The 15,452-nt window shown below is 49.7% G+C and overlaps 1 protein-coding gene across 8 annotated transcripts in view; it reads left to right on the forward strand.

Moving 5' to 3' along the window:
- Window positions 1-15,452, forward strand: part of ADAMTS14 (ADAM metallopeptidase with thrombospondin type 1 motif 14) — a 92,122-nt gene that overhangs the window by 31,460 nt on the left and 45,210 nt on the right. For all 8 annotated transcript variants that reach the window (XR_003797058.1, XM_029245610.1, XM_029245612.1 and 5 more), the window contains exon 4: window positions 146-336. Coding sequence is in view for 7 of the 8 variants with exons in the window: in XM_029245610.1 (XP_029101443.1) it covers window positions 146-336 (191 nt within the window). In the remaining variant the exon portion in view is untranslated. The remainder of the gene's footprint in view (window positions 1-145; window positions 337-15,452) is intronic.

Genomic DNA, 15,452 nt, shown 5'->3' on the forward strand with positions numbered 1-15,452 from the left:
GCCCACCAGTTACCTGGTATGGCACAAACCCTCATGCTGCCTTGGCTTTCAGAGGCAGGGAAAGGGGCACGCTTGACGGGGGCGGCGTCACGGTGACAGTCCCTTATGTGGGTTTGACCTCGGTTTCTTCCTGTCCCGGTTCCAGCTTTTGGCCTGGGTGACCTTCCCAACCTGCTGGGCCTGGTGGGGGACCGGCTGGGAGAAGCAGAGAGGAAGCGGCGACATGCCAAGCCGGGCAGTTACAGCATGGAGGTGCTGCTGGCGGTGGACGACTCGGTGGTGCGCTTCCACGGGAAGGAGCACGTGCAGAACTACGTCCTCACCCTCATGAACATCGTGAGTGTCCCCGAGTCCCGGGGCTGGGGGCAGGGGCTGGGGTGGGGGCCACCGGCGCTGGTCTGATGGACAGTTTCTCCTGGGCCTGGTGTTTTCTGGGTAGACTCGGGGAAGTCACTGCCTGCTCCTTAATCCAGCTGGACAGCGATTTCCGCGGTGAGATGGGCCTGAGCAGGCATGACGTCCACCCCAGGCCTCAGCGGGGTCTCAGCTGTGCATGCCCGTGCTGAGGTGCTACAGACAAAACAGAGCCCATGGCCAGTGGCTTCTGGGCTTGGACACATTCAGAGCCTGGGTCAGGCATGGCCGGGGGCCTCACTTGCCTTAGAGTTGAAGGGACTTCCCTGAGATTCATCATCTGGAGGAAATGCCCAATCCCAGGCTGGGGAGACTGGCTAGTGAGCTGTCTGTCTGCTAGGGGGGATCCCAGGCCGCCAGGGTGGGCCTTGGGTGTTCACAGAGATCAGACGGGCAGGGAAAATGAGGGTCATGGGCAAATTTTGAGACTGTGAAGCAGAGAGGCCATGCACTGTCCAAAGTAGGTGGTCACTGCTCAGCTGCCACTGGCGGCCCTCATGCTGAGATGCAGGGCTCTTGTCACAGAAAGGCCAGTTTTTTAAAGAAAAGTTAGAAATGCAGACAGTTTTGTGTTTTTTTTTAAACTTTTTATATAGAAAATTTAAATTGAGGTATCTAAGTGAAACACCCAGTTTTTTAAAATGCTAAAATAAAGAAACCCACTGTGAATGCTGAATAAAACCTATTTACACACCACATTTGGCCTGTGGGCTACAGTTGGGCACCTCTGACCTAAAGGCGTAGAGACAAGGGAGACCAGGGGAAAGGAGGGTGAAAGCGTCAGGGGTGGGCTTGCGCTGTTTCTCTTCCGGCAAGAGGCCTTTGTCAGAGGCGCCTGCGGCTGTGGCTCTGGGAGGATGGGGACCGGTCTAGGCGCAAGTGGGACCTATGGTGGAAACTGCTCAGGCCTCGGCCGGATGCTGGGGAGACGGGATAGGACCTTAGGCCCTCCTTTATGAAGCCAGGTGGAGGTGTGACGTGGGGGTCAGGCCCCAGCTCAGAATACTAGGGTGCTGTGGAGTTCAGGCAGGAGGAGGCAAGCACCCCATCAACAGGAGACAACAGGGCGGGGCCTTCAGCTTGGAGTCTGCAGGAGACCCAGCTCGACGGCTCATCATAAACATTCATCCGGAACATAAGAGCTGAGAAGGAAGATATATATACATGGTGGGACCTCTTTATTTTTTATTTTATTTAAAAAATTTTTTATTGGAGTATAGGTGATTTACAGTGTTGTGTTAGTTTCAGGTGTACAGCAAAGTGAATCAGTTATACGTGTACAAATATCCAGTCTTTTTTAGATTCTTTTCCCACATAGGCCATCACAGAGTATTGAGTAGAGTTCCCTGTGCTAATAAGGACCTACTGGTCCTTATTAGTTATCTATGTTATATATAGTAGTGTGTATATGTCAATCCCATTCTCCCAATTTATCCCTCCCTCCCCCTTCCCCCCTGGTAACCATAAGTTTGTTTTCTACACCTGTGACTCAATTTCTGTTTTGCAAATAAGTTCATTTGTACCAGGTGGGGCCTCTTTAGAAAGCCAAAGTTTCCAGCCCCTGCATGGGCCTCCACTGGCCTTAAGATTAGGGTCCTCTGACCTGAGGCCTGTAAGAGAGTTGGCTGGCTGCATTCTCGTGCAGACCAAAAGGCGACTGCAGGCGGGCCGGGGCTGCGATAGGATCAACTTACACTCAGTCTAACATGCAAGGTTCTTGGAGGCTGTGACGGACGGACGTGCAGCCAATCACAATGATCACAGTACTGCGTGGGGAGGAACATTAGTGGATTGGCCAAGAGCGTGGGCTTTGAAATCAACCAGTCTGGCTCTGCCCCTTCCTGTCTTTTGACCTTGGGGGCAAGTCAAAACCCCAAAACACCAACCGTCTCGAGTGTCCCTTTTTTGGGTGCTTCAGGTCTTATTTGTGGCATGTGGGTTCTTTCATTGTGGCGCGCGGACTTCTGTCTAGTTGTGGCGCGTGGGCTCTAGAGCGCATGGGCTCTGTAGTTGCGGCACGCGGGCTCTCTAGTTGATGTGCATGGGCCTAGTTGCCCCACGGCATGTGGGATCTTAGTTCCCTGACCAGGGGTCGAACCTGCGTCCCCTGCGTTGGAAGGTGGATTCTTTACCACTGGACCACCAGGGAAGTCCCTCCCCACTTTTGAAACAGGGACTTCCCTGCTGGTCCAGTGGTTGGGACTTCACTTTCCAGTGCAGGTGGTGTGGGTTCGATCCCGGGTCAGGGAGCTAAGATCCCACATGACTCGTGGCCAAAAAACCAAAACGTAAAACAGAAGCAATATTGTAACAAACTCAATAAAGACTTTAAAAATGGTCCACGTTAAAAACAAAAGCAAAAAACCAAAAAAACCCAAATAAAACAAAACCCCCCCAGCACTACCAGTACTTACTACGCAAGGGTTTGGGGACATTAAATGAGGCGCATAGCACATAGCATGGTACCTCGCATGGCATAAGCTCCCAATAAGTAGTTGGTGATAATAATATGGCTTTCATGAGGGAAGTGGTAACACATTTCTGGGAACTAAACAGTTGATGAGCAGAAGTGCCAACTCCATGGTCATGCCAATCCCCCTGGCAACATTTGTAGGAAGATAAAACAGCGTGATGCTGCCTGTGCTGTCTGGGGTCTATAATCCAGCCACATGGGAGGCAAGGTGGCTCTTAGGAGGGCACGCAACCAGACCCTTGTAAGCTGTGTGACCTTAGGCAAGGGACCTGTATTCTTCGGAATGTGTAGCTTGTAAGTGATGGAAAACGAATTCAAACTAGGTTAAGAAAAACAGGGCTAAAAGAAATGGGCCAGGTTGTGGAAGGGACAGGATGGAGCTGGTTGTAAGTATAATCGGTAGTAAAGGCTTACATGGACTCTGTTTTTAGGTTCCCTTCTCTCTGTGTGACATCCTAATTCTCTTTGACCAACATCTCTACAAGACAGATTCTGGCTATTAGCATCATGAAGCTCTTCTTTTTTTTTTTTTAAGTTTTTTTATTAAAGTATAGTTGATTTACAATGTTGTGTTAATTTCTGCTGTACAGCAAAGTGATTCAGTTATACATATATGTACATTCTTTTTTTAAATATTCTTTTCCATTGTGATTTATCATAGGATATTGAATATAGTTCTCTGTGCTAGACAGTAGGACCTTGTTGTTTATCCATTCTCTATATAAAAGCTTACATCTGCTCACCCCAACCTCCCACTCTATCCCTCCCCCAGCCCCCTCCCCCTTGGCAACCACCAGTCTGTTCTCTATGTCCGTGATTCTGTTTCTGTTTGACAGATAGGTTCATTTGTGCCAAATTTTACATTCCACATAGAAGTGATATCATATGGTATTTGTCTTTCTCTTTCTGACTTACTTCACTTAGCGTGATAATCTCTAGGTCCATCCATGTTGCTGCAAATGGCATGATTTCATTCTTTTTTATGGCTGAGTAGTATTCCATTGTATATATGTACCACATCTTGTTTATCCATTCATTGATCCATGGACATTTAGGTTGTTTCCACGTCTTGGCTGTTGTGAATAAACAGTACCCCTAGTATAAACATAGGGGTACCTGTGTCTTTTTGAATTAGAGTTTTGTCTGGATATATGCTCAGGAGAGGGGTTGCCAGGTCATATGGTAGCACTATTTTTAGTTTTCTGAGGAACCTCCATACAGTTTTCCACAGTGGCTGCACCAACTTACATTCCCACAAACAGTGTAGGAGGGTTCCCTTTTCTCCACACCCTCTCCAGCATTTATTGTTTTGTGGACTTTTAAAAAAATTTTATTTATTTTATTTAATTTATTTTTGGCTGCGTTGGGTCTTCGTTGCTGCACTCAGGCTTTCTCTAGTTGCGGCGAGCGGGGGCTACTCTTCGTTGCGGTGCGCGGGCTTCTCATTTCGGTGGCTCCTCCTGTTGCGGAGCATGGGCTCTAGGTGCACGGGCTTCCGTAGTTGTGGCTCACGGGCTTTAGAGCGCAGGCTCAGTAGTTGTGGCGCACAGGCCTAGCTGCTCTGCAGCATGTGGGATCTTCCCCGGGCCAGAGATTGAACCCATGTCCCCTGCATTGGCAGGTAGATTCCTAACCACTGCGCCACCAGGAAAGCCCTGTAGACTTTTAAATCATGGCCATTCTGACCAGTGTAAGGTGGTGCCTCATGGTAGTTTTGATTTACATTTCTCTAATAATTAGTGATGTTGAGCATCTTTTCAGTGAAGCTGACTCTTATTGCCATAGCCCCCTGGCCAGAGACAAAAGAAGTTTCCCCTCAAGTTCCCAGGCAAAAGTTCCTGGGGCTGGACTCTGATTGGTCTAAGTTTGGGTCACATGACCACACTTTGGACCAATCACTATATGCTGGAGAAGGAGATAGAGTTTTTCAGAGGAGGAGAGGGACTGGACATAGGCATGGCCACTGGAGAAATTGTTCTGAGCTCACCAGACACCCCAGTCTGTGTCTGTTATACTATTTAATCCCTGAGAGCCTCCGTTTTTCAAAATAGCGTCTGCTCTTGGGTTGAATATGTGTAAAGTATTTAGCACACACCTGGCACATAGAGAGTACTCAAGCAATGTGTTCTGCGTTCTTATAGCCGTATTGTCTTTGTGTGTGTGTATATGTGGTTCTTTGTCAAAGTCTCTGAAGGTGGGGTCCTTGAGGGTGAGAACTTTGACTTAGGCTGTTTTGAAACCCAGCAGCACACAGCATAGGTGTCTAGCACAACACCTGATAGGTGATCGGTAAATGTGGAAGTGAATGGTGTCTATGGGAGAAGCAGGGAGCCAGCATGGGAAAAGGAGAAAACAGCAGATTTCTGTCTACAATGCCAGCATTAAGAAAAGGGCAGGGGTAGAAATCAGCTCCAACTACAGGAGCCCCAGGGAGGGGAGGGGGGCCAGAAGGTCTGCCCCTTGCCACCTCTTTGTTTGGTTACTAATTCTTTTATCCCTGAAGTAGCATGTGGTTTGCCACTCAAAAAGCAAAAGCTACCATGTGCAGCCATTTGAGAAAGAGAGGTAGGGGGAGGGTGACTCTGCCTATGAACACACCCACCTCACTGGAGCACTTGACCACCCACCCAGACTCTATAAATTGCTAGCCCAACCTAAGACCACACAACTGAGTACTAATCCCATTAATGGCAGAGCCAGGTTGGCCCCTGGAGCCAGCAGGTGGAGAACAGGAGGGAGAACGGGAAGGGGACAGGGGGCAGGGGAGGCCTTAGGAAGCGCTCGGTGCTGGGACCCTCGGTCCTGAATCCTGAAGACCCCAGGAATGTGAGCTGGGCTCTATTCACAGCCCCAGAGTTTGCTAAAAGAGAATTCTCAGAAAAAGGTAAAATCATGACTCTTCACACAGAAATAAAAGCAGGCGTTGTGTTAAAGATTTTACTCTACCCACTGATCAGTGAGGGAACCAAACAGATGTTACAAGCCATTCAAAAGAGAACCCAAAGAACAGAGGCATTTATAGATCAGGAATTTTGAAACGAAAACGTGCAAATAGAGCCGAAATTGGCTTTTTCACAGGGTGGAAGGGAAGACGGAATTTACATGTCTGCAGACAAGAGTTTTGCATTGCTATCCGTTACCTAACACTGCTCTCAGTTGTAAAGTAGCTTCTGTAGCATCAGATTCAGATAAGGCCAATAGGTGTGCTGTGGACAGTGCATAGTTTTCACGGAAGTACACATTTTTATTCCCTGAATTTGCGGCCTGGACTGGGTTGCAGGTAGAGAGCCCTTTCCACGGATGCCAGGGAGTCTGATGGCGCATCTGACTTATGGGCTGCATCCTCCCTCCTGGAGCTAGAGAAGTGGCAGATTCCCTCAGGACACAAGGGCACACCCTGGATTCTGGCTGTGTGAGAGGACTACGTAACTAAATGGTGGGACCTTCCCCCCCATACCTCCCCAAGAGCTGACCTGCCAACGCCCCTCCCTTTCTGGATTCTGCTTGGGGAGTAGGGTGTGGAGAGAAGGCCTAGAGTTAGGAGGGCTTGAGAGTGGGTAGTCTGAGGAAGACCATAGAGCTCTCTTTTCTTGGGCCACATGCTCCATTCTGTCTCGCATCTCTCAGAGAAAGCTTCCCGTCTGGGCCCCTGCATTAAGGATTGCGTTGCTCAGCTTCTCTTGGTTGGACTGAAGTGTGAGCACGGCAGCAGGTTCTGGAAGGGTAGAACAGACTTGCTGGAGCCCCACTCCCCAGCCGGCCTCATCCCCAGTCTGGGCTGTCATTCATTCATTTGTTCAGAGCCAGGTGCTACACTGCCTCAGTGGGCCTCCCCTATGCTAGGCATTTGGCAAGATGGGGGTGGGTGTGATCTGGGCTCTTATGGTCATAAGTGACAGAGACCCAGCTCACACTAGCTTAAGCCAAAGAAGGGATTTATGGGACAGGACAGCTCCAGGGACTCGGGCCTCAGGTCCATTAGGATGCTCTCTCCTTTCCTCCCTGCTTGTCTGCTTGGTGATATAAGCCAACAGGAGCCAGGCTTTCTCTCCATGGCAGGAAACAGGACCACTGGCAACCCCAGATTCCCACACTTCCTGCTCTTAGGACCCAAAGGCAAAGGGATCCTTTCTGCCCTCCTAGGGAGGATTAGCCTGGGTTGGGTCACATGGTCATCCTGGACTAATTGCTGTGATTGGAGCGCTGGGTTGGGCCCCCAGGTGGAGTCTACTGCTGCGAATGCGGTCAGGTGGAGCAGTGTCTGTTCCTAGAAATCAAGCGGTGAAGCATGCAGAGAGAAGAATAGTTTCCACAGTGAAGGGCTCAGAAAGAGTGGAAAATGTATGTAGTCCCTTCCCTCAGAGCACGTAAACTGTTGTATGTCCAGAAACAATTGCAAATTGGGGACTTCCCTGGCGGTCCAGTGGTTAGGACTCCACACTTCCACTGCAGGGGGCCCAGGTTAGATCCCTGGTCCAGGAACTAAGATCCTGCATGCTGCACAGCACGGCCAAAAAAAAATAAATTAAAATTAAAAATAAATAAATAAGACACCATAGTGAAAGCCTTCATTTATTCATTAAAAATACATTAAAAAAACAATTGCAAATTACATAATTTTTGAAGTCATTAGAATCATTTTTGAGCAACCGCCGGGAGCCAGGCTCTTTATAAACGTGACCTCGTTTACTCAAGCCTCCCAATAACCCTGTGAGAGGTCTGAGTATCCCTGATGTCCTTACACAGAAACTGAGGCGCAGAGAGCTGGCTGTAACTTTTTGGTCTCCCTTCTGGTCGGGTACGGGGCTGAGATCTGAGTGACAATCTGTCGACTTCAGAGCCACCCTCTCCCCACGGCCTCTGCAGAGGTCTGTAGCCTCAGCCAAGTGGTGTTGTCCGTAGCTGGTGACCCAGATGTCAGGGAAGAAACAACTTTTCCTCTACCCTCTTAGGTTTAGTACCTGGAGACATGCAATTTAAACTGACAAAAGACAGATTAGCAAGAGAAAAAGAAAGTTTGTTTACGTATGCAACGGGCTTGTCCGTGCAAGTGCTCAGTGATGAGTAACTCACAAAAGGGTGGTTAGAATTTGGGGCTTATATGCCTAACTTAATAAATGGATGAGAGGGGGGAAGAGGCTCTATGGGAAGGGCAAATAGGTTTCTTTAGGAAAGATAAATGGGCTTTAGGAGAACAACTGGGAAATAAGAAAGTTTGTGATAATATATGTTTATGCAGGTGCAAGTGGGCTTTCTGCCTTTTTTTTTTTTTTAATGACCATGAAATTCCTCTGAGGAGGGGATTTATAGTAGCCAGAAGTTGCTGCTTTGTCAGAGGTGGGAATTTCTGAGATGGTTTCTTTCTGCATCTGTTGAATCTCAAATGTCTTCAGCTTAAAATAATATTTATACCAACTCTACAGTTCTGAGTGGGTCCCCACACAGGCCAGGAGTGGGACCCCGGGAGTGACCCCAGGAAGTGAGTGATTATATGTGTGTGTGTCCTGGAGGGACCAGGGCCCTGTGCCAGTCCCTGAGGTCCCCGCTTAGGGTAGAAACCCACATGTTGTGGGTTCTGCGCCACTGTGTGCCCTTGGCAAGGCCCCTTACAGGACACACAGCACTGAAGGCCGTGCCAGGAGGCCCTGCTTTGGAGGCCTATTTCCATAGTCTTGGTTCTACCTTCCTTCTCACAACCTACCAGAAAGTAGGCGAGGAGGAGAGTAAATGTCTTCTCAGAGGTTCTGGAGGGCTGTTTGAGGCTGGTTCCTTGCTCACTGCTGCCTCACCCTTGTGGGTATGGGAGCAGAGGTGTGCAGCTGAGACAGAGCTTCCTTCAAGGGCTTGTTCCTCTGGGGAAGAGAGGCTCACAGCACTGAGATGGGCCACGCCTAAGGAGCTGCTGCCTTGCAAACCTGCGGCTACCCCAGGGGGAAAGTGAGGGTTTGGGGTTCGGACTTTCCCTGATGCAGTGGACAGCCAGCCAGAGTTCCTCCTGTGGCAGTGAGTGGAGGGGCTGCCCACAACCTCTCGCTCCCAGGGGACCAGCAGCACATCCTGTCCATCGTGTGGGAACTTGTATTTGGCTGGAATGCTTGAAGCGCTAATTCCCTTAGGGATTTCATGAAACCGGTAAAAAGGGTGTCCCTTTGCTCTTCCCTCACAGCACCTGCCTGCCTGTGACCGTTTCTGATCCCGGTTTCCGGGGCCAGGGCTGGCCTGGTGGGATCAGAGAGAGATCTGGTTCCCAGGATGGATGGTCTCATTGTGCTAACCCAGGGAGGAGGGGACAAAGCCCTTAGTGGAACTCGGAATGATCTGATCAGGCCATCAGGCCCCAGTCACTGCAGCTCTCAGGGGCATCTTGCCTCTCACTTTACTTTTGCATTAACCTGGGCATGTGCTATAAATATTCATGCAGCTCTAGATGGTGGGCAAGGGCTCCTCCTCAGCAGTCCCTCACATGCTGCTGGGCCCTGGATGGACTTGGCTTTCCAAGCTGTTCCTCGCTTTACCCATCTGTAGTGGGTCTCTTTCCTTAAGGCTTCTTCAAATCTCAGGGCAAGGGAACCATTTAAAAAATTTTTTTATTGGAGTATAGTTGATTTACAATGTTGTGTTAGTTCCAGGTGTACAGCAAAGTGAATCAGTTATACATATATATATATCATTCTTTTTCAGACTCTTTTCCCATATAGGTTATTACAGAGTATTGGGTAGAGTTCCCTGTGCTATACAGTAGGTCCTTGTTGGTTATCTATTTTATATATAGTAGCGTGTGTGTGCTAATTCCAAGCTCCTAATTTATCCCTCCCCTCCACGTTTCCCCTTTGGTAACCATAAGTTTGTTTTTGAAATCTGTGCGTCTGTTTCTATTTTATAAATAAGTTCATATACATCATTTTTTTAAACTAGATTCCACATGAGTGACATCATATGGTATGTGTCTTTCTCTGTCTGACTTCACTTAGTATGATAATCTCTGGGTCCATCCACGTTGCTGCAAATAGCATTTTTTCATTCTTTTTTATGGTTGAGTAATATTTCATTGTATATATGTACCACATCTTCTGTATCCATTTCTCTGTCAATGGACATTTAGGTTGCTTCCATGACCTGGCTATTGTACATAGTGCTGCAATGAACATTGGGTTGCATGTATCTTTTTGGATTATGGTTTTCTTCAGACATATGCCCAGGAGTGGGATTGCTGGGTCATATGGTAGTTCTGTTTTTAGTTTTTTAAGGAAGCTGCATACTGTTCTCCATAGTAGTTGTACCACTTTACATTCCCACCAACAGTATAAGAGGGTTCCCTTTTCTCCACACCCTCTCCAGCATTTATTGTTTGTAGACTTTTTGATGATAGCCATTCTGACCTATGTGAGGTGATACCTCATTGTAGTTTTGATTTGCATTTCTCTGATAATTAGTGATGTTGAGCATCTTTTCATGTGCTTTTTGGCCATCTGTATGTCTTCTTTGGAGAGATGTCTATTTACTTATTTTTTATTTTTTTGGCCACACTGCACAGCTTGCAAGACCTTAATTCCCCAACCAGGGATTGAACCTGTAGCCCCTGCAGTGGAAGTTCGGAGTCCTAACCACTGAACCACCAGGGAATTCCCAAGGAATGTCTATTTAGATCTTCTGCCCATTTTTGGATTGGATTGTTTGTTTTTTTCTGACATAGAGCTGCATGAGCTGTTAGTGTATTTTGAAGATTAATCCCTTGTCGGTCACTTTGTTTGCAAGTATTTTCTCCCATTCTGTGGGTTGTCTTTTTGTTTAGTCTATGGTTTCCTTGCTGTGCAAAAGATTTTAAGTTAAATTAGGTCCCATTTATTTTTATTTTCATTACTCTAGGAGGTGGATCAAAAAAGATATTGCTGTGATTTATGTCAAAGAGTGTTCTGCCTATGTTTTCCTCTAAGAGTTTGATAGTGTCTGGCCTTACATTTAAGTCTTTGATCAATTTTGAGTTTATTTTTGTGTATGGTGTTAGAGAGTGTTCTTTTTTTTAAAAATTTAATTAATTAATTAATTTATTTTTGGCTGTGTTGGGTCCTCATTGCTGCGTGCGGGCCACCTCCACTTGTGGTGAGTGGGAGCCACTCCTTGTCATGGTGCGCGGGCTTCTCATTGTGGTGGCCTCTCCTGTTGCGGAGCATGGGCTCCAGGAGCATGGGCTTCAATAGTTGTGGCTTGTGGGCTCCAGAGTGCAGGCCCAGCAGCTGTGGTGCATGGGCTCAGCTGCTCTGCGGCATGTGGGATCCTCCTGGACCAGGGATCGAACCTGTGTCCCCTGCACTGGCAGGTGGACTCCAAACTACTGCACCACCAGGGAAACCCAGAGAATGTTCTAGTTTCATTCTTTTACATGTATCTGTCCAGTTTTCCCAGCACCACTAATTGAAGAGACTGTCTTTTCTCCATTGTATATTCTTGCCTCCTTTGTCACAGATTAATTGACCTTAGGTGTGTGTGTTTATTTCTGGGTTTCCTATCCTGTTCCATTGATCTATATTTCTGTTTTTGCGCCAGTACCATACTGTTTTGATGACTGTAGCTTTGTAGTACAGTCTGATTCCTCCAGCTCCCTTTTTCTTTCTCAGGATTGCTTTGGCCAAGGGAAACATTTGAAAGATAAGGGGCAATTTTCAGCATTTAGTGAGTGCCTGTTGTGTACCTAGTATGACAGACAGACTCCTGTTCTAGGGGACCTTTGAGGGCAGTGCTGAAGGAGGTGGTATCCCTGTGGACTCGGGGAGAGAGGAGAGCTTTCTGGAGGAGGTTGGTCCTGAGCTAATCTTGGCGGGGAGGGGTCTGGCAAGGTGAAGAGCATACAGGCCAAGCGTGGTGGCAGCCGGGCTGCACAGCCCTGGTGTGCAAGGGAGGTGACAGAGGCCTGCAGAGAACTCTCGGTAGTATAGCTGTGGTAGGATGGTCCATCAGGCAGTAACGTGGGCTCTTGAGTGGAGAGAATGCATGAAGAACATTGCCTGATGGTGGTACCCAGGTGGATGAGGGCAGGAGAGGATGGATGCCAGAGGCCAGCTGAGGCTGTGATGGGGCAGCAGAAAGACCCAGGATGTGGGGACTCTGAGCTATCCTGTCATTCCAGTACCTACTGCATGTCAGGCACAGAGCTGAGGACTTTACAGGCAGGCTCCTTGAATCCTCACTGCTGCCTTATGCAGGCAACGTTCTGCGGCTCTGAGAAGCTAAGTGGCTTGCTCAGAATCTACACAGCTAACAAGTGGCAGAGCTGGGATTCGAACTCATACCTGTCTGATTCCAAAGTTTGCACCTTCCTTCCACTACTGCTGTGGCAGAACTTGAAGAGGGAGGAGGGTCGCCGGACTCCCGGCCCGGGAGGTGGGAAGAACGTTGCCCCTTTGCAGAAGGAGCCTCTTCCTGAGATGCATCTCCATAGCAGAGTCAGGATCCTGACGTTTCACCCTGGGGCACGTTTCCTGCTCTTGGCTCCTGGCTGTGGCCAGGCCTGCTGGTGCCGGCAGGAGCCCCCTCCTTGCCTGGGGTGACGCACCGAATCTTCTCTGGGATGAAGAGTCCCTTTGATGTGAGGATATGGGGATCCTCCTCAGGCCTGGAGCCAGGGCAGAGGGAGGTGAGAAGAGCAAAGAGGCCCTTTCATTGGTCCTCACCAAGCCAGCCTGCAGCCGGACCCCTCTTGGCATCCCACCTGTCTGGGTGGTAGACCCTTTGCCCGCCCTGCTCCTTACCTGCCCCACACGGCTGACACTGCGAAGGTGTTGAGCACCTCTTAGATGGCCTGCTAGGAAAAGCTTGGCTCGCCTTCTAGATCCAGGAGGTTTGGCTGTCAGACCTGGACCTTGGTGGCCTCAGCCTGGGAGCGTGGTTTTCTGTTGTCACTAAACGTGTTAGATATTCATCATAACAGCTGGTTTGGAACACCATGAAAACTGCTTTCCTGCTGACGGAGTGTTGCTTTGCCAGACCTCTTCCTTTCGGGGATATGTGAGCAGTTCAGCCTTCCTGCTCACTGGAAGGATGCAAATCCCCCTCCTCCCTCTCCTTTTGGTCCTTTCTCTTTTTTTGACTCTCCCCTGAAACTTTCCACTGTTTTCATGACACTCAGAGGCCACCCCCCAAAAAGGGAAAGCAAAAATTCATTTACTTTAAGGTAATATTTCTTAACCGGGGGCAGTTTTGCTCCCCAGGGGACACTTGGGAAGGTTTGGAGATGTATCTTGGTTGTCACAGCTGGAGGGGCTGGGGTGCTTCTGGCATCTAATGGGAGGGACTCAGGGATGCTGCCAAACACCTTCCAGGGCACAGGACGCCCCCACGAGAGAGAATCGGCAGTGTCAAAGTGTCCCTCGTGACCACGTGTGACCCCCGCCCTAAGGTATAAGCTCCTGAGTTCCCTGGCAGTCCGGTGGTTAGGACTCAGTGCTTTCACTGCCAAGGGCCCAGGTTCAATCCGTGGTCGGGGCACTAAGATCCCGTAAGCCACGTGGCACGGGCCAAACAAACAAAAAGGTATAAGCTCCTGTTGCCCCACGCAGGCGAGCCCACCGGGAAGAGAACAGGCCCGGTGCTGGGATTCCTGGCAGGCATTCCTGGCAGGAGAGCCGTGATAACAAGCAACGCCCTTCGGGGGTGAAGAGAGCCTGACGGCTCACCAGGGGCTGTTGTATCTGGCTTCTCCCTCGCAGGGATGGAGGTCAGACTCCTGACTGCTTCTAGGGTGGTCTCACGGGCCGCTCCTCAGCCGCCGAAGTGGGAGGTGTAAGTTTTAACTAACTAGCCGTTGCTCTTGGTTGAGCGCAGGCCGTGCACCAGCCCCTGTGCCAAACGCTTGACCTCCGCCTCGCCTGCTGTGCCCAGGCCTCCACAGGCTCAGAGGAGGGTCGGCGCAGGGCGAGATCACGCGCAGAGCACGGGTCTTGCCAGGCCCGCTCACTGCCGCTCTTCACACACAAGCAGGCTGACCTGGGCTGCAACTGCTCCTGCATTTTGGAAATAGGTCGCGGGGGATAAATGCTGAGTATTGTGGACTCATGAAAGGGACTCTGTTGGGCTGGGAGGCCTGGCCCTGAGCACTCGGGAACCAGGCTGCACGAACAGCCCGGGTGTGAGGTGGGCTGAGTGGCCGGGCCCGGGAGGACGGCACGGACCAGCCTGCAGGCTCTGGGAGCCCCAGGGACAGCCACACCTGAAGAGGTGTGCTGGTTAGAGGCCGCTTAAAGTGCCGGCCTGTAGCCCACACCAGCCCGTGACTGAACTCGCAGGGAGGGGATGGAGTAGGTGAGCCTGTGGCAGCTGAGAAAGGAACCTGGAGATTCAGCACCCTCCTCGCACCACCCAGAGAGCAGCCTCATATTCAAGATCTCACTGGTGACCTCAAAGGCAGGGCCTGCCAACGTGGCCTATAAGTCAGCATGGCTCCCTGGTGAGGCCTCGGTGTCCCAGCCCAGGGCACAGCAGGGCCCAGCTCTGGCTCCTGCGTGGGTCAGCACCCGAGGGCCTGGGGAAAGCAGGGACCCCAGGCTGTAGGCAGCAGTATATTGCTGACATACATCCGCACGTGTGCATGCAGGCATGTTTACAGTACATGTGTTTACACACGTGCATATACATATGCCCGCATCTATCCGTGTGACATGGATACATGCACATGTGCACACACAGATGAGTTCAGACGTGTGTGAACACACATTTACTACATTTCATGAAATCTAAGGCCCCATCAATCGTCAGATGCTCCGTTATTTCATGGACTCGAGAAAGAAAAAAATGCTAGTGATTAAATTCTGATATGATGTTTTCTTATCACTTAGCATGTGTATTTGTACTTATTGGAAGAGCTCCTTAGCCTTGTTTAGGCTTAGATTTTGATCATATATTACTCTTGTATGTACACAGATGTGACAAAGTGGGGAACTAAGGTATTCCCAGAACTTCCTCACATTCAGAGTATTACTTGTCCAAATCATTTTCAGCATAGAGTCATCAAAATCTGTGCTTTTCCGCACAGTGTTGTCCCCTGTGCTGTCAGGAGCCTGGGTGATGATGCAGGAACGCTCCTCGCTTCCTCTGGGACGTCATCCAATCCACGGACACCCATTCTGAAAGCTTCCATGCGGTGTCTTCTTGGTCCTTCCTGAAGGTGGCAGTGGAGGTTTTGGGACACCCATGATTCACATTCCTTCCTCAGATAGTCCCTAAACGGTTCATTGCCTGAAATGTTGAGGGATTGCGGTATCCTGTGAAGCCACCAGGAATAACAAGAGGATCTTGCTTGCACAGGCAGTGGCAACACACCTGAACTGCCACCTGGCCTCCTGCAATCATAAACAAGGGGAAGGAAGAGCGTCCTGGCCTCATGGGTGCATTGGAGGGTGCATTGGAGCGCCTGGTCTGCAGAGTCGCCGTGTGCCGTGTTGCTAGAAGGGTCAGGGATTGGGGACAGTAGGACTGGCCCCAGAGCCCAGTATTGAGAAAGGGCCAGAGAAGTCGTTGTAGCCATTCCCCGACCTTCAAGCAACGCTGCCGCATTCTTTTCAGGTTCAGAGGC

This window comes from Monodon monoceros, unplaced genomic scaffold (assembly GCF_005190385.1).
Source record: "Monodon monoceros isolate NGI ecotype Baffin Bay Population unplaced genomic scaffold, NGI_Narwhal_1 Super_Scaffold_4, whole genome shotgun sequence".
NCBI lineage: Eukaryota > Metazoa > Chordata > Mammalia > Artiodactyla > Monodontidae > Monodon > Monodon monoceros.